Source organism: Limanda limanda, chromosome 8, assembly GCF_963576545.1.
Source record: "Limanda limanda chromosome 8, fLimLim1.1, whole genome shotgun sequence".
In the NCBI taxonomy this organism is placed as follows: domain Eukaryota; kingdom Metazoa; phylum Chordata; class Actinopteri; order Pleuronectiformes; family Pleuronectidae; genus Limanda; species Limanda limanda.
The window spans coordinates 21,230,597-21,255,564 of record NC_083643.1 but is presented as its reverse complement, the minus strand read 5'-3'; the positions used below and the strand labels follow the sequence as shown (position 1 = coordinate 21,255,564).

At 41.9% G+C, this 24,968-nt stretch overlaps 1 protein-coding gene across 1 annotated transcript in view; it reads left to right on the top strand.

Annotated features, from left to right (window-relative positions):
- LOC133009720 (SRSF protein kinase 2-like) overlaps positions 1 to 24,968 on the top strand; it is a 52,111-nt gene that overhangs the window by 10,720 nt on the left and 16,423 nt on the right. The window contains exons 3-7 of the mRNA XM_061077257.1: positions 18,798 to 18,949; positions 21,420 to 21,528; positions 23,608 to 23,695; positions 24,047 to 24,134; positions 24,214 to 24,320. Of these exons, the coding sequence (XP_060933240.1) occupies positions 18,798 to 18,949; positions 21,420 to 21,528; positions 23,608 to 23,695; positions 24,047 to 24,134; positions 24,214 to 24,320 (544 nt within the window). The remainder of the gene's footprint in view (positions 1 to 18,797; positions 18,950 to 21,419; positions 21,529 to 23,607; positions 23,696 to 24,046; positions 24,135 to 24,213; positions 24,321 to 24,968) is intronic.

Genomic DNA, 24,968 nt, shown 5'->3' with positions numbered 1-24,968 from the left:
AAAGCCGAGAGGAAGAATGCCGGAAACGTGAAAGTCCAAGATAGGGACGTGGAGACCAAAGAACAGGAAAGGACGGCAGAATCCTCGGGAGAGAGCGGACGGAGACGGCGGGGGAGCCTCGTCAGAGACAGAGATAAAAAAGCAGAAGGGGAAGGAGAGGAGGGGGAAGAGGGGAGATGGAGGGAGAAGATAGATGGCTCTCTGCAGACTTGCGCAGTGTGTTTGGTAATGCTGGGTCACCAGGGGACTAATCTGTACTGATGCTGCAGCGCTGAAGCAGTGGAATGATAATGGCCCGTTTGTGTTTTGGTGTGTGTGTGTGTGTGTGTTGGGAGGTATGTGTTTGTTTGTGAGGCTTTGCATATGCATGTGCTGCAAGATACCGTGTGTTCAGTTGAAGGTATCACTTTGTTGCCCTCTGTGCACGGACACACAAACACAATCACACTTGCACAAATGTTTACATACTTGCACACATAACCCTCTCATTAACGCCTTATGCCCTGTAGGACTGAGTCACTTGTCTGCTGCTTAACTGAGAACAGTATTCATCTGTTGTGTCTGAGGACACTGCTCAGCTGTTAGTTCTCCTGTAGCAGGGTCATGGGTGTTTTCTTTTTTCTCCTCGCTCCACGTCAGTCCCGAGCGGGCCCGGTGGGTTCACTGAACACTGGACTCATTAGAGTCCTCCAGTATGGCAACTCGCTCACACCCAGGCCTCTAATTGGACAACAGTTTGGGCCGATATCTGCCAATAATGCGATCTTGATGTGGGTGTGATTTGAAAACTCTGTAGATATTTTGTTAGTATTACACTGCGTAATTAGTTAGGTATGTTTTTTAAGAGTCTTTATAAGTTTTCCTGGTCATTGTTTATTTGAATGTATAAACATGTGCTCTTTGAAACTTTCTGACATCTTCTCGCTAATCAATTAATCATTTAATCGTGAAAGCATGTCAGATTTATCGGTTAGGGTAATGTTACAACAAGAATAGGTATATCAGCATATCAAAGTTGCCATATAAATAAAGACACTACCCTACCACACATTATACATAATCCAACCATTTCTCAGGCGTAAATGATTTCTTTCAGGGACATCACATGTCAGAAAATAGTCAAAACTTTACTTGCAACAGACCGGTGTCCAAAAAGAAGAGAGAAAAGCAGCAAATGAAAGGCTGACAAGCAATCACAATTGAGAGCTGGGACCGACTCATTACTGGTCAAGTGTGATTAGCGATGGTGGCTCCATCCCCCAACCGTTATGCTCAGACTGGCTCCAAATGCGCAAGATGGCGGCATTTACATCCGGGATATCTTAGTTTAATTTCTGGATAGTGGGATGAAGTTGAGAGGCGTCCTTCATCTAGAAACAAGGTCTATGGATTAGTTTACCAACATCTATCTAGCTGGTAAAATCAATGCAGATCTTTCTTTATAATTAGCTCCAACTTTGTCCGGAAACTAGGCCCTAGTTTTACTCCACGTTGAAACTGGCTACAGACACACTGGCATGCACATTCAAATCAAGCTGCAAAGTATTTTTGGTAACAGCCGTGTCTGGGAGCTTAATTGACATTGGACGTCTTTCAAGGGTGATCACAGTGTATTTTAGGTGAGGGATGGAGAGGTGCTAATGTGCTGTGGGGTGTTGCATTCCTGATGTGTGTGTGACTTGCCGTGTGTGTTTGTGCTGTTGTGTTTATGAAATAGATGCATCTGGGACAATGCTATAGAATGCTTGGGCTTGTGTGTGTGTGGATTTGTGTCTGTGCACTGACACACTCCAGCCTCAGACGGGCTTTGACGTGGATCCTTAGCAGGTGGGTGTCACAGGCCCACGTGACTTCAGCTGGAATTCAAGGCTGGGTTCGTCTCACCCCACCACGGCTGTGTCCATGAATCTTCAGCAGAGAGCAGGAGCCACTGTGTTTCCTCTGATCCTCCATCCATCCTTGCTTCCTGTCCTATGGAGCTGGGCTCGTGTCTGTCCACTAAGAAAAGATGGGATCTGGCTCTGTGCGTCCTTCGCCTTCGCCACAGGGCGCTCCGGAAAAGGTAGAGGGAGAACAGAGGAAGAGAAATATGCTTGACAGGACTAATGGGCAAGGGTGTGAATTCTGGTTTTCAGCTGGTAGAGAGATATGTGGTTCAGTACCATGGTGTTTGTTTTGATTGTTGTAAAGATGGGCTCTCTGCAGTGCCTCCACCAGGAAGCAAAAATAATAATCCTAAAACCTAGATACATGATAGAAGGTGAGTTCCAAGCTGAACGAGATTACTCATGTGCAACTGGTAGGATTTGCATCTGTATGCAAAGATAAAGTGAAGAGCTTATTTTCTGATTGAATATTTCAACAGTTTTGATTCTGAAATATTATAAATATCTTCATTTATATACAAAATTGTTCAATGTTTTCTATCAGTAGGCTGAATATCCCTTGGTTTCTGATGCAAGAATGGATTTTGGAAGGCAGATTTATTAATGAATTAATGCTGACAATACAACCCTTGTATGTTCAAAGGTATGTTCAAGAACAGAAAAGCCTGAGTTTTAGTTTGAACCAAATTAATCAATTAATTCATAGTAAAAAAGTGAAAAAACAAGGATACAGTGCAGTGATAGGCATTAAGCCTTTACTTATGAGAGTTAACAAAATATTAATTACACAAGATGTATAGTACAAACAAGGACAATAATATTAATATTATAATAAAATCACAAGTTGTGTATATGTGATGTGTGCATAGGTATTCAGTGTGAGTGTGTGTTGCAAGGGGTGGGGGCTAGGTGTGTGTGTGGGGGGGGTATTTCAAGGACGCTTTGCAGCTAGGAATAGATTTTGATTTTCTCTGCAGAGTCACATATACTTCTTTTTTTTTCTTTTTCTTTTGTGAAAGTAATAACCTCTTTCACAAAATGTTCTTGGCCGTGCTCGACCCGTCTTCGAACCACACTCTCCACTGTGGTTTTATGCAAGTCGTATTCTGCGCACGTTCCTGCAGCAGATTAACTTTAGTTTTACGAGTGGAAAGCAGCAAACGTGCAGTATGTCAGAGGGAGTGTGTGGATCGCTGCTTTGTCATTTTACTCAGCTGTGATGTTCATTTGTGAATCTCATCAGGACAAAACCCCTCAATCCCCAAAACAGCTCAGGAGAGACATCTAAATAAAATAACCCTTGATTATTTTCTGGCAGACAGTAAATGAAGCAGGGAGTTAAGAGGAGTTCAGCTGTTCAGAGACAACATGAATCTGGTTCTGGACAGGGACCATAGAAAACGCCTGCTCATCTTAAACCATGCAAAGCTCTTAGATTGACAGGCCTATATTGTATCTTATTGTAATAATGAGGTCCAGTTATATTTATATAGATCTGACATCCTCTTTGATTGGCAGTGGTTATTAGACATTATTTAGAGCCTGCGTCTGAAAACTCATAACGTCATGTTGCTTCTCAGGAGGCTTAGTGTTACCGAGAGGGAGATGGAACCTTTGGTATCAGTGAAGTCCCATGGGAGTGGTGAGTGGGCCGCAGCAGCCCTGCTAATAATTAAATCTCAAACCAGCAGTTGCACGATTCCTCATTGTTTCTTGTAACAACGGTAAATTTAGGCAGATTGAAAAAACTTTGCTGAAAAACAAAGCTTGTGCATTGTTACTATTAGCATTTCCACATCAACAAGGTATTTCCAGGGTTTAATCAACAGAGCATCAGATTCAATTACGTATTAATATGCATTTCATATGGCTGTTTTTCATATGATGAAATCAAAACATTCATATGTTTGTAATTTTTTGGAGCATCATCTGATTTCTTGCTGGGCAATTTATTATCAATAATATAAAAAACTCAAATGGCGCCAATAATTGTTGATAAAAAGTTGACCAAACAGTCTAACTACAACAGCCATTTAGTCTCTCTCCTGGAAAAGGAGCTGTTCAATCACATCTGGGCAAATTACCAAGATTGTCTGCCATTTTCAAGAAGTCCCACTACAGCTGCTGAATGAATCCTGTGGTGAGACGACCCTGCAGCTATTTGGGGCCGCGACTGAATGCTATTTCCATTATTGGGGAATCTGCTGATTGTTTCCTCAGGCTGGGTGAGTTGATTGGAGAATTGACGTCATGTTTGCAGGTGGATTAGCAGGAATCAAGAGTGGGGAAGTTGCACTGAAACACACACACACACAAAATTAAATACAAAACAAGGACAGCCAAGGCAGGCATAAACAAAAGGAAAACATGAGGAAAAGGGGAAAGAGTCAAATCCTATCACTTGATGTTTGGTATTTTTACTTGGAAAAACGACTATAACTGGTGCCAGTTTTCTTATGATAAACTAATACATAAATTGACTAGTAATTTACTTCTTATTAACAGTGAAGACAAAAAATGTGATGACTTTGTTTTCAAAACATCAGAACATCTTGAGAACGCCTCGAAGAGGTCGAGCACCATAGATTATAAACGTGCTTATATCACGTCATAGATGAAAAGGGCTCGACAGAAGCGTCACAGCATTTTAATCTGCTAAACTATATGCTTCATGTGTGGCTTCAAAAGATTTCTCTTGGATTTTTGTGACACTCTCTCTCGCTGTAACAAGCAATGGGCGGATGTCATCTCACAATGGGGGGCTCTGTGGCCGGCTGACGTCACTGCAATGTATAAATGCAGAACTCAATGAATGAGTGCCCTATTTAAGGAAGAGGGTAAAGGGCACTGCACATTAAAAGATACAGCCGATACACCCACTGGCGCTGTGGATACGGGGATGTTTCTATAGTGGGACTAATGGCTTTTTGTAGAACAGGGCACATGGAGCACACGTGGACGCACAAACAAAATCAGAAATGTGAACACAAAAATCCTGCTATGCACGTGTGTTTGTGTGTTAATGTTTAGGGGACAAATGTGCTTGTCCTATTGGATCTGCAGGCATGTCACTTAATTCCCCTAACTCAAGGGTTTTTGTGCATGTGTGTGTTTGTGTGTACACATGTTCCACCCCACCAGCCATGCAGAGCTGTGTTCCTGATTTCCGAAGTCAACTGGTTTTGTCACGGTGCCGATGTGTGTGTCCGCCTGCTGCAAGTTTATTTCCGTGCACTAATATGTGTGCGTGCCATAGGGGACTTTGTGTATAGATTTTGCTCATTAGCTTCCATTGGCTCTTATCTTGGGCTGTGTTAGCATTTGTTACTGTGTAGACATCATGCATCATACGTCTAACTGTGGAGCTCAGTCAGTGCAGTGTAGCGTGTGGTCTTGCATCCATTGACTGCCTGTGGGGAGTTCCAGCAGCAGTCAATTCAGCCTCTATGGATCGGCATGAACCCTGTGGCACAAAGCAAAGCCCGAGTATTTATTGGTTATTATTGGAATCTGCTGTATTTAGATCCAACATGGAGAGCTGCACAAAACACTGCAGCCCCATTCTAACTGTGGTAATGAACTCACGCTACAGCAAAGCAGATAATGTTTTTATCATCCGGAGTGACACAGTACAGTGACGGGGGAGCAATGGCATCATTCAGTGCAAGATTTTTTTGGTTGCATTATGTACATTGAGCTTTTTCTCAGAGCTAGCGGGAGTTTCCTGGTTATGATGCCACTCAATTGATCCGTGTGAGGGAAATTCAGTTGTTACAGTTTCTAAGGGAACAAGTGGTCAATGCAAACAGGCCATGAATATCACAACATGAAGAAGTAGAAAATAAGAAGAAAAATATCACATGCTTGAAAAGCTTTGTGCAGCTACAGTTGCTAAGGGGCAGCATTATATATTAATGAGTATTATAAGATAATCTGAGGATGCTAAAGGCTCCAGTATGCTTCTACGTATCCGTTTCGCGGAGAGGGATGCACAAAGACCAGAGAGTCTTTTTGATTTTTACTTGTCCGACGACTGTACGTTTGAAAACAATTCACCGCCAAACCCATAGGTGGCGCAACGAAAGACGAGCTCAGAGAAGCCTACCCCATTTCTGGGAAGAAGAAGTCCACGTGTGTTTGTTTACCTCTGTCGGCTGGCCTCCCACACACTGAACCATGGCAACTAACAGAACTAAATAAAGTGACACCCAGCGGGTCAAAATGCTGATGTTATCGTTTCTTAGCGCAGCGGTTCCCTGGTCTTGTTTCCCAACTGTGTTGCTGATTCCACAGCTTGAATCTGCTTGAGGCTACATGTAGCTAGAAGCTACACGGAGCTAGCTCCCCCCCAGCTTCCACACACAGTCAGCAGGGACTCCCGACACTAACTACTACCCAGTGTTTGCTTCTAACCTGACGGTATTGTAGAAACAGTGTCATGATAGAAGTGGAATTCGTGACCGCGGGTTTTTGCACTGTTACCACCGCAGTTAGCATGGTTGCTAGCCCGCTAGCTTAGCCCACTAGCGCCTTTATGAAAGCTCGTTATAACCGTATGTGACCGTGCACGTATACAGTCAGTGCTCTAACGAGCCACCGGTAGCCGGACAACTCCGCTGGCTTAACACACGTCACATTAATTGTAGAATCGTAGTTGTGTTTGTGTATATTGTGAAGCAGGAAGTTTGAGGTCCGGAAATGTGAAATCCGGAAATGACGTCGACCGGAAATGATGTTGTTCGCGGACCAATCACAGCCAAGGGCTGTCCGTGGGGTCTCCGAAATAAACACGGACAGTTAGAAAAATCAGAGGTGTATGAAAAGCTGTCCGAGGCGCTCGGAGAGGGCGTTCCACGGCGGATAGGGCAGTCTTATCTGTCCGTTTTAGAAAAAACGGAGAAGCAAAAATCGGCCTTAATACTTTTTAATTAATTTATACTGCAAGGAACAATCTCTGCTCCACTAACTCTTGATGTTAACCAGTAGAATCCTTCAGTGAATTGACCTTTAGCTTCTTAGGCTACATCCAGAGTACTGTGTAAAAATTTAGCATTTACATTACAAAATGCAGAAATGAACTGCACAGCAGCTTTCAGCAAAGACAACAGGGTCAGCAATGCTTGTAATTGATTTTCCTTGTTGCATTCTACACTGGTGGGAAAGGCAGATGCTGGTTGTTTCCTTGAAGGGGGGTCATGTGATAAGATGCTGAAGAATCCGTCTACCTTGTGCCTGGATAAAAAACAATCAGCAAGCTGACTTGTTGTGAGTTGTGAGCGTCTATGTCATAGTTTCCATAAAATCTCAGTTTCGGCGTGTCCAGACTAAAACACATCCACAGAGTTTTCAAACTAAAACGTAGTCGGCAGCGTTTTCAAACTTCTCTGTTTTAGCAGCTCTAAATCAAAAGTAGTGTGGTTGATGTGTTTTAAAAAGAAAACATAGTAGTATGTAACTTTAGTCAAGCTGGAGTTTCAAGTTAATCCAATTTATTCAGGTAATCTTTGTATAAGAGATATTTGCATTGTTCTCATTGACACATCTGGTGATAGAGGAGTTCTCAGAGGTCACTTGGAGGTCGCGACAGATCCACAACACAGTTCACAATATTCCAGTTCAACTTTGTGTCACAACAGCTTCACCACACGAGAGGCTGCTTATTAGGTGGTGAACCTGCCTCATTGTGAGGTTCTCACTGCGGTGGATGCCAACAAAACCACCAGAGAAGGCAAAGGACAGAACTCCCTCCCTCCATTGCTTCTGGCTTTTCTCACTCGGGGACAGTCATCTCATCAATATGCAGCCCTGGTTAATGGTGTGCTGCACGGGAGTCGTGAAGAACTACAAGAATAGAGACATTTATATCAAGAGGCTGCATGTGTAAGCATCTCATTGTTGTGAATGTTTCGAATGCAGTTTATCTCGGCAAAAAAATGCTGCAATTAAGAAAGGCACAGTCATCCATTTGGTTTGACATTTAACAACAACAATTTCAGGTACTAACTGCAGCGCCTGAAGTAGGGCAGGGACACCCCTGCAATCCTTTTCCACAGTCGCATAGAGGTTGTTTTTATTTAGAGGCAAAATTGTCATCGTGCTCACATCCTACAAGAGTGAGTGACTGCTTGTTGCTTTGTGGAACCCTATAAATACCAGTGTTTCCTCATTTTATAAATCTAAGCCATTACATCATGAGCACAATGTTTTCATAACCAAAAGAAATTTGTGATGCAAAAGAAAAAATCTATGAAATTGATTTGAATTCATCAAAATTTTGTGTAAAGAGGGGATTCTTCCGAACACACTGTGTGAATTCATTCTGCTTCTGTACAAAGTGAAAAAAAAGGATTGAAAGTTAAGAATGGGTATCTTCTATGAAAAGGTATATTGTGTTTTTCGCTGCCAAATTCACAGAAGCCTGTAGAATTGACGAAACATTGTATTTCCAAAAGAAAAGGGAAAAATGGTGGCCTGAACATAAAAAATGTAATAAACCACAGTGGTCCTTGTCAGTGTCTCTTGCCATGTTGCTCTGTCTTGTTGATTCTCCGTATTTGCCAATGAAAATCCCTCTGAAGCTAAAATAGAAGCTCAGGATTATGGCAGCAGACACTTGCACATTCATAGAGTTTAGGAATGTTGCATTGCACCTTGTGCTAATCCGTTGAATCGGGAGCTAGTGGTATCGAACCGGACCCCACATAGCTGTAATGTGCAACTACAGGTTATATGTTGGCAGTGCAGCCTGTGCTGTGACGTCAGGCTGCATCCTGAAAATAGCAGTGAGATCTCAGCTCTCCACACAGACAGATACTCTGGAGGAGAGGAGAGAATGAGTCAGCTGTCCTGCCGACACGGGCCAAGACAGAGAGACGGAGAGAACGAAAGATTAACGATGAATCAATCAGAGGTAGAGACCGCTGGGACGGATAAGCTGAGCTGAAGGACACCCGCGGTCTGAAACCCACGCCTTAGCATTGACAGCGGAGGACGATGCTCTTGTTGCTAAGGAATACCTGTTACCTTGGTGATAACAAGACATATTTAAGGATAACTCATCAAGTCCGAACTCGAGAGCGGTTTAATGCAGCGTCTTGTAAACATGTTAGCAATGTGATTTCCACTGTCATTAGCAGCAGCAGGGTGCATCACTGATCTGAAGTCTCTGACGGAATGTGGGCAGAACTATTAGATCCAACCAACTACTATTACAACTGATATTTTTCTCTATGCTGACTCATTCTTAGAACCTTAGAAAATATTAAAATATATGTTGATGGAAATATTTTAATTGTGTAACAGGGATGGAGGAAATACATATAGTGATTAAATAGTTATTCAAATTAAAATAATTGTACAATTCCGTTCACATTACATTCATGCTAAGGTACCAAAGTAAAAACCTCATTTGTCAGCTTAGCATAGCTATATATTATGGATTCCTATTAATAATGAATTATTGTGCAAATTAAGAGCACAATTCTAAAATTGACAAAAAGGCTTGGCCCATTTTTTTATTATACATTATAATTTAAGTAAAATGAGAATTTAAGTGAAAGGTTTGTAGGAGTAGAGGATATAATGATGCTAAAAATGGAAAATAGAAACTATACTTGAGCACAGTGATGAAGTAACATTATTTAATTTCGGTTCAATGTACATCTTTAACAACTGCTGTATCATAGTCAAATTAAACTGACACACACAAAAGACCCCAACTGTTTAGTTAACTTGTTTCTTTTCATTGATTTTCTTTTAAAAAACAACTTATGCAATGTGTGTCATTAAATGAGGTTGGTACAGTGAGACCCAGATTCACCACGAGCCAACAGGAATATTGTTGATCTTTCTTTTAAGTTGTTCAGTTACTGATTTTATTTTTATGGACGAGGACTCACCATACAGGCTGCAAACAAAACTGGAACCGGTATGTGGGCTAAAATCATCAAAAGAAGTTATATAAAAAGAAAAAATGTATTCTTTGTCTGCAAGTTTCAGAACATTTCTGCATCACATAAGGAAATGTCCTCCTGAGAAATGTTGTCCCAAACTTTCCCAATGTGGACAAACTGAATACAAACAGATTAGTCCAAATACTAACTGAGACCATTTCCCTTCAACAGCAGAAATTGATTATATTGAGTAGATGAAGGAATCATTATTCTAAGAGGTGTCTCAGTTAATCTAACACTGCTAAAAGGAAAAGGTTCAGAAAATGTAAAATTTCAAGGCAACTTACTACAATCGATTTTTCAATTAAGAACTCAATCTAATATGTTTTGGAGAATATCACCTACAGTTGCGCCAAACTAAGAGTTTCACTCTGATCTTTAATAATTATAAAAAAAACCCGTTTAGAACTAGGGCTGGGCAAGTTAACTCGTTTTAATCGAGTTAACTCATCACTTATTTAACTCAGTTAATTATTTTATCTCGCATTAACTCAGGTTTGATTATTTATTGTTTTATTGTGAAAGTCATGCTTTTATTTTGTGAAAGTCTGTTGCTGACTGCTGCGGAACCGGAAAAAAGAAAATAATTGGCGGATAAACAACCATGGATAAGGGTACGGAGCTTTTACATGGCCATTTTCATTTTAAAGTTCTTCCAGACGGGGGAGTCGACAGAACCAAAGTAATTTGTAGCCACTGCCAAGGTGAATTTTCTTATCACCGGAGTACTTCCAGTCTAAAATATCACCTAAATGCAAAACACACAGTTGATATCAGCAAATCACTCAACAAAACAGCGAGCGGAGCCAGGCTTCGGCAGACTACGTTATACGCAGGGAGGAGTATACATTTTTCATAACGAAGAGGATAACATTAATGCCCTGGCAGTGGCATTGAGATTTAATTTTGTATTTGCTTTGATAACATTGTTAAGTTGAGATTTACACTGAATATTTTATTTAACTGCTACTGTATTAAATGCTGATGTTAAAAGTGTTTGCACAACAAATGTTATGGCACTTTCGTTCATATGGCAGAACATTGAAAATAAAATTGCGCTATACACTACTTTTTAATTCATTATTGGATTTTGCGTATACAAATGCGATTAATCGTGATTAATCAGGGAAATCATGCGATTAATCGCGATTAAAACTTTTAATCGTTGCCCAGCCCTACTTAGAACCTTTATAGCTACTCATCTGCCCACCCCTGGACTCTTGTATAAGCTGACACACAGTTGTATTATCAAAATGGAAACTTGTTTTACCTGCACACATGTTGACATTCTCACTGCTGCCCTGTCACGTCAGCACTTTACAGAAGCATAGCTGTCCAGACACGAGGGCACAGCGTGGTGCGAGGAGGAATTTACAGGGAGGAAAAAAACCAACTGCTTTACAATTTGTTCTGAATCCGGTCTTTGGTTTGCATCTCAGTTTCTCCTCCCTGTGGAATCCGTCAAATGAAATCATTTCACATTTGTTCTCCGCTACAGTTTTCTCCACATACTCCATCACGGCACAACATTTCCACTGCAGTCAGGATGATGAGCTTCGTGACAGAACTGGTTTTCAAGCGTGAATGCCGGAGCTTGGACATTGCCGTCGGCTTATTATAGCAACAAGACAGACCTTTCAAGTAGGGTTAGCCTTACACAAACATGTAAACGGATCATACATGCAGTTGTGTGTGGGAGGAGAAATGTCTTCTTCAACGATTTAGAACAAAATGTTTAGATAAGCCACCCGGGACATGGAAAACGTTTCCGGCTCTTAAAAATCTAACACTGGTGCTACAGATGCCGTTGTTGGGTGTTAGGCCAAAATCCTGTGTGTGTGTGTGTGTGTGTGTTTGTGTTCATTATGACCTGCACACACTCTTTTACTTGGCTTAAGATGTAAGAAGAAGCCTGTGCATGTATAAGTGTGTGTTTGTGTGTATGTGTGTGCGTGTGCGTGTGTGTGTGTGTGTGTGTGTGTGTGTGTGTGTGTAAGGTACATACTGCAGTTATTTACCTCTACAGTAAAAATGCAGTGAAAGACTCATGTCTCAACCTGCTCTTTACACTCTCTACACACATGTGCTGGAACAGCAGCTCCAGCTTCAAAATACCGCTTTACCAATACAAGGTTGTACACGTACAAAGTAACCTCCATTAAAATGTACATTTAATACAACCATGTAAACATGCATTATTGCAGGAGAGGGGACGGCGACACAAGCACACACTTGTTTGATATAAACATGAAATACTTTACTCGTGGGACAGTCCTGGTGGTTCATATTTACTTCTCCCACTCGGCCCTGAGGCAAGGTACTCACACACATTCTTTAAGTTGTTGCTAAAAGTTTGTCTGTAATTGTCTGTAATCTAAAAGAATGTAGCTACTGCAGGAGATGTGCTGTGGTGTAACTACACCTTCTTGAAGAGGAAATTGTTGCTCCTAGAGTGTGAATTAGTGCCAATTAATGGAGGGAATTGATTAGTGCCGGTTTGACCAGAGGGGGGGACTCAATCATTCCTGATTGGATAGAGTGAAACCCGTCGGACGCCAGTGGGAACGTTATAAGGAGGGAGAGGCGGTGGACTAGTGGCAGAAACTTGGATTATGGGCAGAAAAGGTCTCTGGTTCGACTCCACGGAGAAACAACAAAAAGACGAACCTGTCTAGTGCCCCTGAACAAGGCACCTTACTCCCCTAACATCTGCTCCCCGGGCGCCGTACACGGCTGCCCACTGCTCTGTGTGTCCTGCACCAGATGGGTTAAAAGCAGAGATCAAATTTCCCCTTGCATGAGTGTGCCTGTGCATGTGTGTGGGATAATAAAATGTATCTTAATCTATAAGACTTACAGGTTAATGCAGATTGTGGTGGTTTTATAAATGTGGTTTGTACAAATCAGATGTTATGTGTAAAGATACAAATCCATTTTCTTTTTAACCAAAGAATTGAAAAAAAATATGAGTACGAAATGTATTGATAATGCATTTGAGCGAGAAACTCTAGGGATCCATGAGGTGATTTGCATCGAATACAATTTTCATACAAACGAAATAGGAGAAAAACTAACCCATAGCCCCTTAGTTTGTTAGAGCCGGTGTTTGACCTGCTCACCACTGATGCTCTCTCCACCTCCACCTGTCTGACAGTGTCATTTGTTTAGGTTGGGTTTATGTACAGTATGGGTCAGTGTGGATGGATTCATGCTTGCCTTCTGTATTTTCCTCCTTAGTTCTGTTATTTATTTTCTTCTCCTCTTCTCAGGGCCCTTTCTGAGTCTGTTGTGAGTCTGTTGTTAGTTTACTGCTCTCTGTCTTTCTTTTTTTCCCTGTCTCTGTTTGGGTATCTCTTTCTCTCTGTCTTTCAGTCTGTCTCTCTATTATCACCTTCATAATTTTGACCTCTCCCTGTCTGTCTGCCTTTCTCTGTTTTCTCCCTCTCTTTGGCTGGTGGTTGACTCGTTTCTCTCTACATCTGACTTCCTTTCTCTTTCTTTCTCTTTCTTTCTATTCCTCTTCCTCCTCTACATCTCTACCTCTTGCTCTCTGTTTTCTGTCTGTCCGTCCGCTCCATTTCCTCTCTGTTCTGTCACCGCCTCTGCTCTGCTTGTCTTTCCTACTCAGACGGCGTCTTTGCTATCTTAATGTTTTGGCTGCTCGGCACGGGTCCAGGAAGTTATGGGGGTTAAGTGTCTGTTCTGCCAATGGCAAGATGGGCAGTATAAAAGCACTGAGCCTATAGACGTGATGTATGACACCCTACGTGACTGCTTTGATAAAGAAGCTGCATCCTACTGCAAGGACACCCTCTACTGCCTGTGTGTGTCTGTTTGTGTGTGTGTGTGTGTGTGTGTGTCTATGGGTGCGCACGAGTTGTAAAACGGCAAGGAAATCTCAATGCCAAGTCATCTTCTGTCTTTATCTGCAGGAAGGGAGGAGCCGAGCCGTTGTGTGTCTGTTTGTGCCTGTTGGCCTTGCCACCAGGTTAACACTTTTTGTCCTGAACACCCTCCTCCTCCCTCTTCCTCTTCCTCCTCCTTGCCCTGCAGTTGCTATGGTAACACACCGAGAGCCTCCATCATGTGTCTGCGCCTGTGACCGCAATTAAATAACAGCTCACAAGCGCGGGCTTTGTGTGTTTACGTGTTTACATTTTTTCTCTGTCTTAATTTAGCATTTGATCATGTTGCCAGCGTGAAGTGACGCTGAATAAGAAGTGTTTGACAAGCTCTCACAGGCTCAGCTGGTCTCATTCAGTCTCACAGACATGCTGCTGAAGGAGCCACTTCTCTTTAGATGAAGACTGGATTGAGGTTGAAATGTCTGATTGACGGAAAACGTCAACCTGTTTGAGTATGAATGCACGAGTTTTATTCACATCTCAGAACACTGTCTGCATCTATTATTGGCGTGAGATGAGGTTACTTAGCTGACTGTCACTTTGATTATATACCTATTTTATAAAAACAATAAATGTGAAGGAATTTGTACAGCACGGCACATTCATCCTAGTGTGTAGTTGTACACATGATACATTTAGTGGCATGTGTACATAAATGTTTGTTGGCCCAAAGAATGGCACTTGGTAGAGCACACACCTCAGTCAAGGCTCACATTCCTAAACATGATTGTGTAGTTCTTGCACCGACGATCAATGGGGTCTCCCCAGACCCAGTCCCCATCCCTCCACCAAGTTCCGTAGAAATTGGTTCAGTAGTGTTTGTGTAATCCTTCTAACAAACAAACACAGGTGAAAATTAACCTCTTTGGAGAATGATGAGGAGAAAATGCTGCCGGTTGCACCCAAGAAAATATGATTTAGTTACAAACATGTTTATAACTGATGGACACTGTGGAGATATCAGCAACAACATCTATATATGAAAAGAAAATGTTAGAAATGGAAAAAATCACTGACAAGCCGTCAACTTCAGGGAGTTCCTTCTTTACTTGTGTTGGCTGTGTATGTGCTACACATTGTGCATGTGTTCCTCTATGGCTATGCATGTTTGTGTCTAGTTTTGATTTACAGTGTGTTGAGTATGAGGTAATATTAACACAATATAACTAAAAGCCATCACGTCAATGTCCTGAAGGAAGTGGCATTGTGGCACTATGATGGCGTAGCCGTAGAGGTTCGATTTCACGCACAAGTTCCCAAAAATATCCATAAATATCCATGTGTGCCATGGCAGTGCCCCGCCTGATCACTCATTGTAAGTCGCCCCGGATAAGAGCGCCAGCTAAATGCAGAAAATTCGGCCAGGCCTGAAGAGAAGAGGCAGCCTGTGCTCTGCAGCCTATTTAATGTTCACCCTCCCATGGGCTCAGTTCCATTTCCGACAAGGGCAAGGAAGTGGAACGGGGAGATGAACCCTGAAAAGCTGATGAAGCCTAATCTATCCATCTATTTGTCATTCCAGATATTCTATTTATTATTACGCCTATGTCATTAATCATGTCGTACATTTTCGAAATACCTGCTCCGAATACCCCTTTCAAGGTCGCCATAGTTTTTATGGTGTGCTACATTTTTCTCAGGATTGAAAGAAGTTGTTTTTCGTTGTGTCTGTTGTTGGACAGTTTCCATTTTATCTGCTGATTCATATCTGAGGTGAGGAGTGGGTGTGGATGAGTTCAACCTGACCGTCTCTGAGCTACAAACCATATCTGTCCACGAACCAACTGTGTTTGACCCTTTGAAAACCAAAGTCTCTCATTGACTCACAATAGTTACTCTGTTTGAATCCTTCATAAAGTTATTGTCACAATACGATGTAACAATAAGAATCAATATGACAAATCTGAATAAGTCCTAAATATAAGTGTTGGGAGGATAACTGATATTGAGATAATGGTACATATCACAGTTTACATTTTTTATTATAAACCTAATCATGAAGAAGACTTGTATATTGTGCTTACTTTAAGAGAAATGGGGAATGCAGGAATAATTATTCTGTCTGAGTTTGACAGAAGTTACAGTTTGCTTTGGACTGTAGTGCTGCACCATTCAGACATTAATTATTGAATTTCAATGTGACAAATTTTAAATGGGCTTATTGCACAAATAAACTTGGTTCCAGGACATACACTGTCTATACAGATGGACAAAATGACTGCTTCCCATAAGTGAAGCCACAGCATCTTGATCGCCACCTGGTGGCTGGCTGCAGGTCATATACATCCCACCCTCCTCATGTTTGTGTATAGTACAAGGACCAAGATGGTTTCAGTCAGTTGTTATCACACTAAAGTTTGTTCAAGTGCTAATTCTTCCAGCCAATTTGGTTTTAATAGTTAATTGATGCTATTAAAATGCCTAGATTGACAGCGGAGACTGAATCACGATTGGTTAAGCACATGTATTGGGGGGATTTCACTACGATCGGTCAACCCTCAGATCAATTCTGCACAGATTCTCCAAATGCACAAGTTGGCAGCGTTTGAATCTGGGAGATTTAAGCTTCACTTCTTGATAGTGGGATGAAGTGGAGACCTGTCGTCCATCTTTGTATACAGTCTGTCTTCCAGACCGACTTAATGTCAGGATTTCTAATGCTAATGGAACATAGGACACAGGAGCAGAGTCACATGCAGACTTAAAATGAGGTTTAAGACAAGAATTCAAAATGAACTGACAAAGCGAGTGTTGAAGAAGATGCTGGTTCTAACAAGACAGCACTAGTAAAAAAAAAATGTATAGGCAAACAGAGAATCCAGAGTGAAGCACGCCAGAGGAGGCCGGCTGAGCGTGGCAGGTTACAGCAGAGCTGTTTGCTGGGGATGCTGGGCACAGATTAAATATCAACAATGGTTTTTTTTGGGGGCAGCAAGGTAACAACAACATTCCCAAACAGCCAGAGTTCAGAGAGGTGTACGGCAAAATTGGCTGAGTCACTGTGGTGGTACCAGTTCTAATATACTGCAGTGTCTTAGTGGTCTTGATAGAAGAACCAGCCAGCAGCACTCACAGACAGGGACAGAGCAGAATGCAGAGGCAGGAAGTGAAATCAAAAATAAATATATTTCTTTCACTTAAAATGAATAGATATAGGATTTATTTAAGTGTCTTCTTTGCACTTGTTCTTCCTCTTGCAGAAAATTCTTGAATGGATCAGGTGTTGTTGTGCCTCTACCGCTTCCTCATTTAAAACAGTGCAGAGAAGTTGTGAGGTTGTCCCTCTTTCCTTTGGACTTACAGTCGCTCCAATGTGAGTTTCTCCAGAATGCATGTACTTAATTTGTTCAGCAACTGGCAATTGATGGCTGTAGTTTATCCTTTTATGTATTTCAAACACAGACAGGGCTGGACTGGGAGAACAAAACGGCCCGGGCATTTTTTGGCTCAGACCGGCCCACATAATTAGCCGAGCACATCTGCCATTAAGACATTTAGAAGACATAAGTTACGTCAATTTAAAGTAGCTCATATTAAAAGTACTTAAGTATCAAAAGTATCTGGTGTTGAAATGTACTTAAGTATCAAAAGTACAAGAACTAAAATTAAAAATGCAAATTGCTTTTTATAGTAGGTCTATACAGACACAAAACAACCCAAAATGTTTCTCCTCAAGATTTATCTCAACTGACTGAAAAATTACAACAACAATATGCATATAATGTATAATTTTACCAATTTTGAACCCTAGATGCTGAGGTTCAAATAGTAATGGACCAGTGCATCTGAACTTCTATTTAACTATAAACAAGTGCCTCTTGTGTCTGCCCAAGAACATTAATAAACCACAGTATAACCACTATACTATAGGCACACAAAATAAGACACTATCTCTTATCCTATTCTAGAGGAAGTAAAAGTCGTAACAAGATTTCTGAAGGTGAACCTGCGGAGGGATAGACCAACCTCTCGCGCTGCCCCCCCCCGACGGCAAACACGCCACCGGGACCTGCACATCTCAGGAGGGAGGGGGCAGCGAGTGAGAGAGAGAGAGAGAGAGGTGCGCCGTCGGTAGAGGCGTGCGACGCCAACCTCCGCTGCTCAAGTAACGAGCCAGTTTGGAGAATGTATTGAAAATTGAAAATGCGCGCTCACATGTCTGCCTCCACTCGCTCATCATTGTCGAGTCCTCCTCGCTCGTCTCCCGGCGCACCTGCTGCTGCTGGGCTGGTGAACCCGGCACCACATAGGTCCGTCAGTTTGGCACATTTAGCAGCCTCCACCTCCAGAGACTTCTGCTTTTTTTCCCCGATGCGTTTTTTACTCTTATTATCCATTTTAAGTTTCTGTTTCAGCAGCAGCCCGTCCCGCGACTCCCACCGCCAATGCAATGAGGTCCCGCCCCACCCTGGTTTGTGTTGTGATTGACAGCACTGTCAGGGCTCTCTGAGCCTGTCAGCCCATGATTGATTGACAATGACAAACAATAGACCAATAATATGTGTCGATGCTGGCAACACACTGCTAGCCCTCTGTAGCCAATTGGCCGGCCCAATTGGAGGGAATTTAGAGAGGAAGAAGAGAAAAAAAACAAAACAACAACATAGCGGACCAGACCGGCCCACATTGGGTCAACGGCCCACCGGGATTATGCCCGGTATGCCCGATGGCCAGTCCACCCCTGAACACAGATATGTTGCACGTTTCCTCCTGAGCTTTGTTTTTCTCTGCAGAAAAGAACCTGTCTGACATAGTGTGTTTCAGAGCAGCGAATGTAAAAGCCTTCATGAGCTCATTGCAAGATGAATAACTGTCAACGATGCCAGTCAGCAGCACACACTGGAAGAGCTGACATATTTATATATGGAAATATCACAAGTTATTATTTTCATATTAGTCATCTGCTCTTAAAGCGCAGTTCATGTTTGCCCTCGCTGTGAGTCATGGCTGCAACTATTCAAACGTGTGAAAGTGAATTGCTCAAGCTTGTATTTCAGGTAAAAATAAGTGACTTGAGAGGTTAACTGTCTTTCCTCCCACTGTTTCATTGACAGGCCTGAGACCCAGCAGAAAGCCCCAGTGAGCGCCCCTCCTCCCCCGCCACCCCCTCCGCCTCCCCCTGAGCCGACGGGACCCCCGGAGCCGGAGGAGGAGATCCTGGGCTCCGATGATGAGGAGCAGGAGGACCCCGCCGACTACTGCAAAGGTCAGAGCAACTCATGAACTGAGCAGACCACGCACACTCGGAAGTCAGACTGTCCCAGCCCATTACTTCCACTCTCTACTTGTGCTGCCGCAGAGCTCAACAAAGGCGGCCCTGTCTCACACTGTCTACCCCTCTCCATCGCTGTCCCTGTCTGGGTTTTCTCCTCTTTCTTTCTATCTCCCTCCATCCTGACAGGATTTTACACCGGTGTCACTCTAGCCGCCGGTCTGAGACGCTAATTAGTTGTGACACCAGCATCTCAAGGTTGTTTTGCTTGTTGTCAGAGAGGAGCGGCAGACTTGTTTCCTGCAGAGGGTCACGATGCCAGAGAAGAGTGCACGACTGCTGAGAGGAACATTTTCGCTACAGATTAACTAATGAAAGTGAATCTTTAATGAAAACTAATGAAATAGTGCAGCCTGTTTAAAAGTATTTCAATTAGTCTAAATATGGCATGATGTAATTCAATCATATGTTATAATACTTTGAGATGGCCTATATCTCATTGATTAGGTCAATTCTTGAGATTATGTTACACATCTCACATGATGATGATGATAGAAAAGAGAAAAGATTGAATCTTTTTTGGGTATTTTCCTTATTTTCAAATTGTTCCTGTCAGAAACAGAAGTGTTTTTTATATTATCTACATAAGACCCTGTATTGGTGACCCTTTTATTTATTTCTGACCATTTGATGTAAAAGTACTCGGGCCCTGTACTTTTAAAACATAAAATGCACTTTGTTACTGCACAGAAGTGCATTGAGTAGCTTTCTGTAGTAGTTTCCTGTGTTTGATTCCTCACCTGCCCACCCGGCGTGTGAGTCTGTGCTGTTTTACTTGAAACACCACAATTTATCAAGTTTGTGCTCAACAAAATATACTTCCAACAATGTTGCCCTGTCAGGCACGCCTTCTCTCTCTGCCAGCTGGTCGTGTCACTGTGGCAAGAACAAAGACCAAGCTCTACTTTGTTAAGTGAGAAAACATTTAGTCCATTTTGAAGTGAGAATATACTGAAGCTCAGCATCAGATCCTGTTAGCTTCAGTGAGTGGAACATGTCGTCCAATACTGCTTATATATATGTAGACGGATAAAAACATTAGAAGCAGGTGTTATACAGTACACAGTGAACTATATCCACAGATCCAATCCATCTTCTGTACCGTGTATCAACCCTATGGAAGTGGTGGGGGGAGCTGGAGCCAATCCCAGCTGACTCTGGGCGAGAGGCGGGGTACACCCTGGGCGGGTCACCAGCGTATCACAGGACCAATGTACACAGACAAACAACTATTCCCACTTTATGGACAATTTAGAGTCTCCCATTCACCCAATTCCAATCTGCATGACATTAGACTGTTACAGGAAAAAGTATCTGGATAAAACTGACATCAACAACATGTAAAATCCACACAGAAAGAAAGAAAACGTATCTTATTTGCTGGCCCATATTCACAAATCACAATTTTCGTCATGGGACGGTGTGACCTCCTCTGCTCTAAACCCTCAGCAAGAGCGAGGGAAAACTGGAGAACACCCATGAGAGAGAGCACATGAGGGACCCCTCTCCCAGGATGGAGAGAAGTGCAATAGATGTCACGTGTAGCAGAGTCACGGCAATAAAATAACAATATTACCAACATCGATGAGACAGTGTCTGATAATAATGGAGAAGAGTGTAAAGTATTTATACATGAGAAAATGTCTGAGAGCTGAAGGGAGCAGAAATAACAAGTGTTATGATGGAGGTATTGCCAGTAATAGTTTTTTATGTTGGCAGGAGTATTGTCGATCCAAGTTCATTCCCATTCATTCTGCTAGGCCTTATGTGCAGTCCTGTTTCAAAATAATAAACAGTTAAAATGACATTCGCTAAATTGTGTATATCTTTTATTTATTTAATCCAATAATCTGATTTAGATCTAGATCTCGTATGCTGGACACAGTAATGAGGCCGTTGATTCAACACATTTTTATGATTGATTCTGTTGTGCTGCTGAATAACACTGCATCATACTGAGAGATGTCCAACCCATTTATTTCAATGAGAGTAGATGAAATGATAGAAACATCCTTCAGTTAAACACAGTGCTTCCCGGACACAAGCTCTAATGTTCCTAATGGTTTTAACTTGAATTGCGCTATTGTCTCAAATCAAACAATTGAGTGTCAAAGATACAACTTTATTTCTCTCTGTATCGTTGCTTCACAAAATGTTGCAGCTTCATGCCACTGGGAATGTTTGTGCTGTATTTTCCTCCTGCATCTTTTTTCTCCCACTTGTGAAACACGTCTCTCCTATCACGTCTCCTGTCTGTTTGACCTCCCTCCCTCTGTGCTGCTCTCCCACCACTTTTTGCTCACTAATGGATTTCATGTCATTGGTTATCTCTCGCAGTCGCCAGTAACCTTCATCTTCTCTCTCTCTCTCTCCCCCGCTCTCTCTCTCTCTTTATCTCTCTCAGGAGGGTACCATCCGGTGAAGATCGGGGATTTGTTCAATGGAAGGTACCATGTGATCAGGAAGCTGGGGTGGGGCCACTTCTCCACCGTATGGCTGTGCTGGGACATACAGTGAGTCACACGCGCACACACACACACACACACACACACACACTGTACATATAGGTTTTTAAATGTTGCTTCATGCTGAGACATTCACCACATTTACTCATGACCCAGAAAAAGCGCTTGCATGCTCACAAATGCTGTTCATCAGAGTCCTTCACTTGACCTTGCTCACGTAGACACACAACACATCAAACGTACCCCACACACACACACAGACACACGCACACACCAACCACACATGCACTTGTTGACAGAATCTGGCACGTCACCACTACGACAGTTGCAAACCAACACCATTGTGCACTAGCACCAAAGCCATCCATTTGCACTGTGATGTTGTTTCTGTGTTCACGAGGCAACCGGGGAGGATGGATGACAGTGTCATCAACCCAGTGTCACCTTTCTGTGACACACACACACACACACAAACACGCACACACACACACACACACACACACACACACACACACACACACACACACACACACACACACACACACACACACACACACACACACACACACACACACAAACAGAAACTAATTTACTCATGTCACTGGTGTTAATTACACTGATGGTGGTCATAATCTCGTGAGTTGGAGTTGCGTTACCTGACTCACACTGGACAGTTAATCCCAGTGCTTGACAAATGCAGACACCTTGGATTTATTCACTCTGTCAATATCGAGGCAGATGCCGTCTTCTCTCACTCTCCATGACTCCTTCTGCCTTTGTTTAACTTATACTTTCTTTCGTTTATTTCCTTCCTGTCGCAACAGTTTTCATTTCAATTCTTTCTCTCTTCCTTATGTCTTTCATTTTGTTCAACTGTTGAACACTGGTAGATATCCATTTGCAGTAGTTTGGCTTTTTTATACATTGTTGTCGTTGTTTTTTTTGCACTGTAGACTACATAATATATACACAATGTATACTGTACATTACAAAAAAATATATAAAAAGGCAAACTGTAAATACTAATAATATTCATTGGTGATTAATTACTTGTTCTTGGTCTAAAGATTTTTCAGAAATAATAAAAATAGAATATCACTCTGTAGCAAGCATACCTCAGCCAAGGCTCCTTATGAAACCACATTTAAACTCACTATATCCCACTAATATGTCACACCTTGTTAAGCCCTATGAGACAAATTGTGATATGTGAATATGGGCTATACAAATACAATTTGATTGATTGATTGATTGATCAAGATACATTTAACTATTTCCTGGTAAAACAATGAAAAACACCTGCAATGCATTGTAAAACAAGTTAAACACAATTCCTGGATCTGCATTAACATGTTATGGGTTCTTTATCTGACCCATAAAACTTCATGATAATCAGTAGTGGTTTCTTTGTCATCTAGCTTACAAACAAACCAACCCACCGACCAATACACAAACAGAGAGGGGTAAAAACACAACCTCCAAGGTGACAAATATGTTCATTACTGAATAATTTCAGTTTATAACTTGTCCAAAAATATTGATAAATGTCCACCTGATTTTCACAGAGGCCAAGAGGATATTTTTGAATTGTTGTCCAATCAATTTTAAACAAAAAGATATTTAATGTACAAGAGGAATAAGCAACATGTATTTACATTTCTTCAATGGTGAAACTATGTACATTAAATGATGATCATTGTCAATTGATTTATTAACTAATTTTTGCAGTAAAACAGCACTTAATTTAATATTATCAGATTGAAATTGAGGCCGGACACAATGTCACACAGGTCAGAACACAATGACATGCAACATGACATGCAATAGTTACAATAAGGTCATGAATACATACCATCAATTACAATAGATGTGTATGTGGACTTTCATAAGACCAAAGCAGTGTGTCCCTGGTGTACTATCACATGATGTCAACTCTTACATTAGCATTTGCACTGTCAGTGTGGGCAGTGTGAATGCCAAGCTGTAGGCCAGTGTTGGTTCCAGTGCTATTTTCATCCCTCTCACATTCACTCATTAGTTAGCATGGCTGCCTTTATCGGCCTGTTGGTTTGTGAGTCACTACGAAATCACAATAATGCATCTTTGTGTGTTTGTGTGTCATTACAGAGTGAAGAACTTTGTGGCGATGAAGGTGGTGAAGAGCGCTCAGCATTACACGGAGACGGCCCTGGACGAGATCAAACTGCTGCGATGTGTGAGAATCTGATTGGTTTGATACTTTGGTGTTTGGGAGTCTGATTTTTTTTATAATTTCAGTTTTGTTTGTTTATTTTACCTTCCTCCCCCTCTTCCTCTTGTTTTTGCATCCTTCAACCTTCCATATTCCTCCCCTTCTTCTTTCCTTCTTTCCGACCTTCTTGTCTCTTTGCACCTTGCATCTCTCTCTCAGGTTGTCCTTTTTGCATGGTCGAGGCAGACGACACTCATATCAGAATCAAACATTTTCCCTCATCCTTTCATCATCTCTCTTTCCTTCTCTCTTCTCTTTTCTAATTCCCTTTATCCTCCAGTGTTTGCTTCATCTCACTGTCCTCTCATCTTTCAGGTGAGAGAGAGCGACCCCAGCGACCCCAACAAAGACATGGTCGTCCAGCTGATAGATGACTTCAAGATCTCTGGAATCAATGGCATACGTATCCTTATCAGGCTCTCATGTGTGTGTGTGTGTGTGTGTGTATGATGATAATGTCGGTCCTTGACTCTCCATCCCAGATGTGTGCATGGTGTTTGAGGTACTGGGTCACCACCTGCTGAAGTGGATTATTAAATCCAACTACCAAGGTCTGCCACTGGTGTGTGTCAAGAGCATTATCCAACAGGTAAGTCACACACACACACACACACACACACACACACACACACACACACACACACACACACACACACACACACACACACACACACACACACACACACACACACACACACACACACGCACAATACTAAAGTACTGGAAGACAACACAATATCTCAGACATATACACATAAAATAATACAGGAACAAAGCGGTTGACAACAGTGACATCTACAGTTGGACATAGGCAACAAAAAAAGTTTTAAAAAAAATCGTTTTATACAGAATAGATTAATGTCACATACTTGTCATATACACTGTCTGCACTGTATTTGTCACTTTGGTACATAGTAGGCAAACAGACTTTCATTGAACGGCATTTCTCATTTCATTCACTATGGCAGTGTCTGAAATCTCTCCCTCACTTCTTCTCACTATATTTAATGTGAAGGACCATGTAGTGAGCTAAGGGGCAAAAGAAACAATTACATCATTGTCGCAGGATTTTGATGTACAAAAACAATGTTGGCTGGTGAAAATACAATTATACATTTTAAATGTTTATTTTGAAATTGACTGGAGTGCAATGCATGATGGTACATATTGCTCGATCGGTTGAACACCACTTTTCATTTTGCACTTTGGGAAACAATGAGTCCAGCCTTCAGAGTAA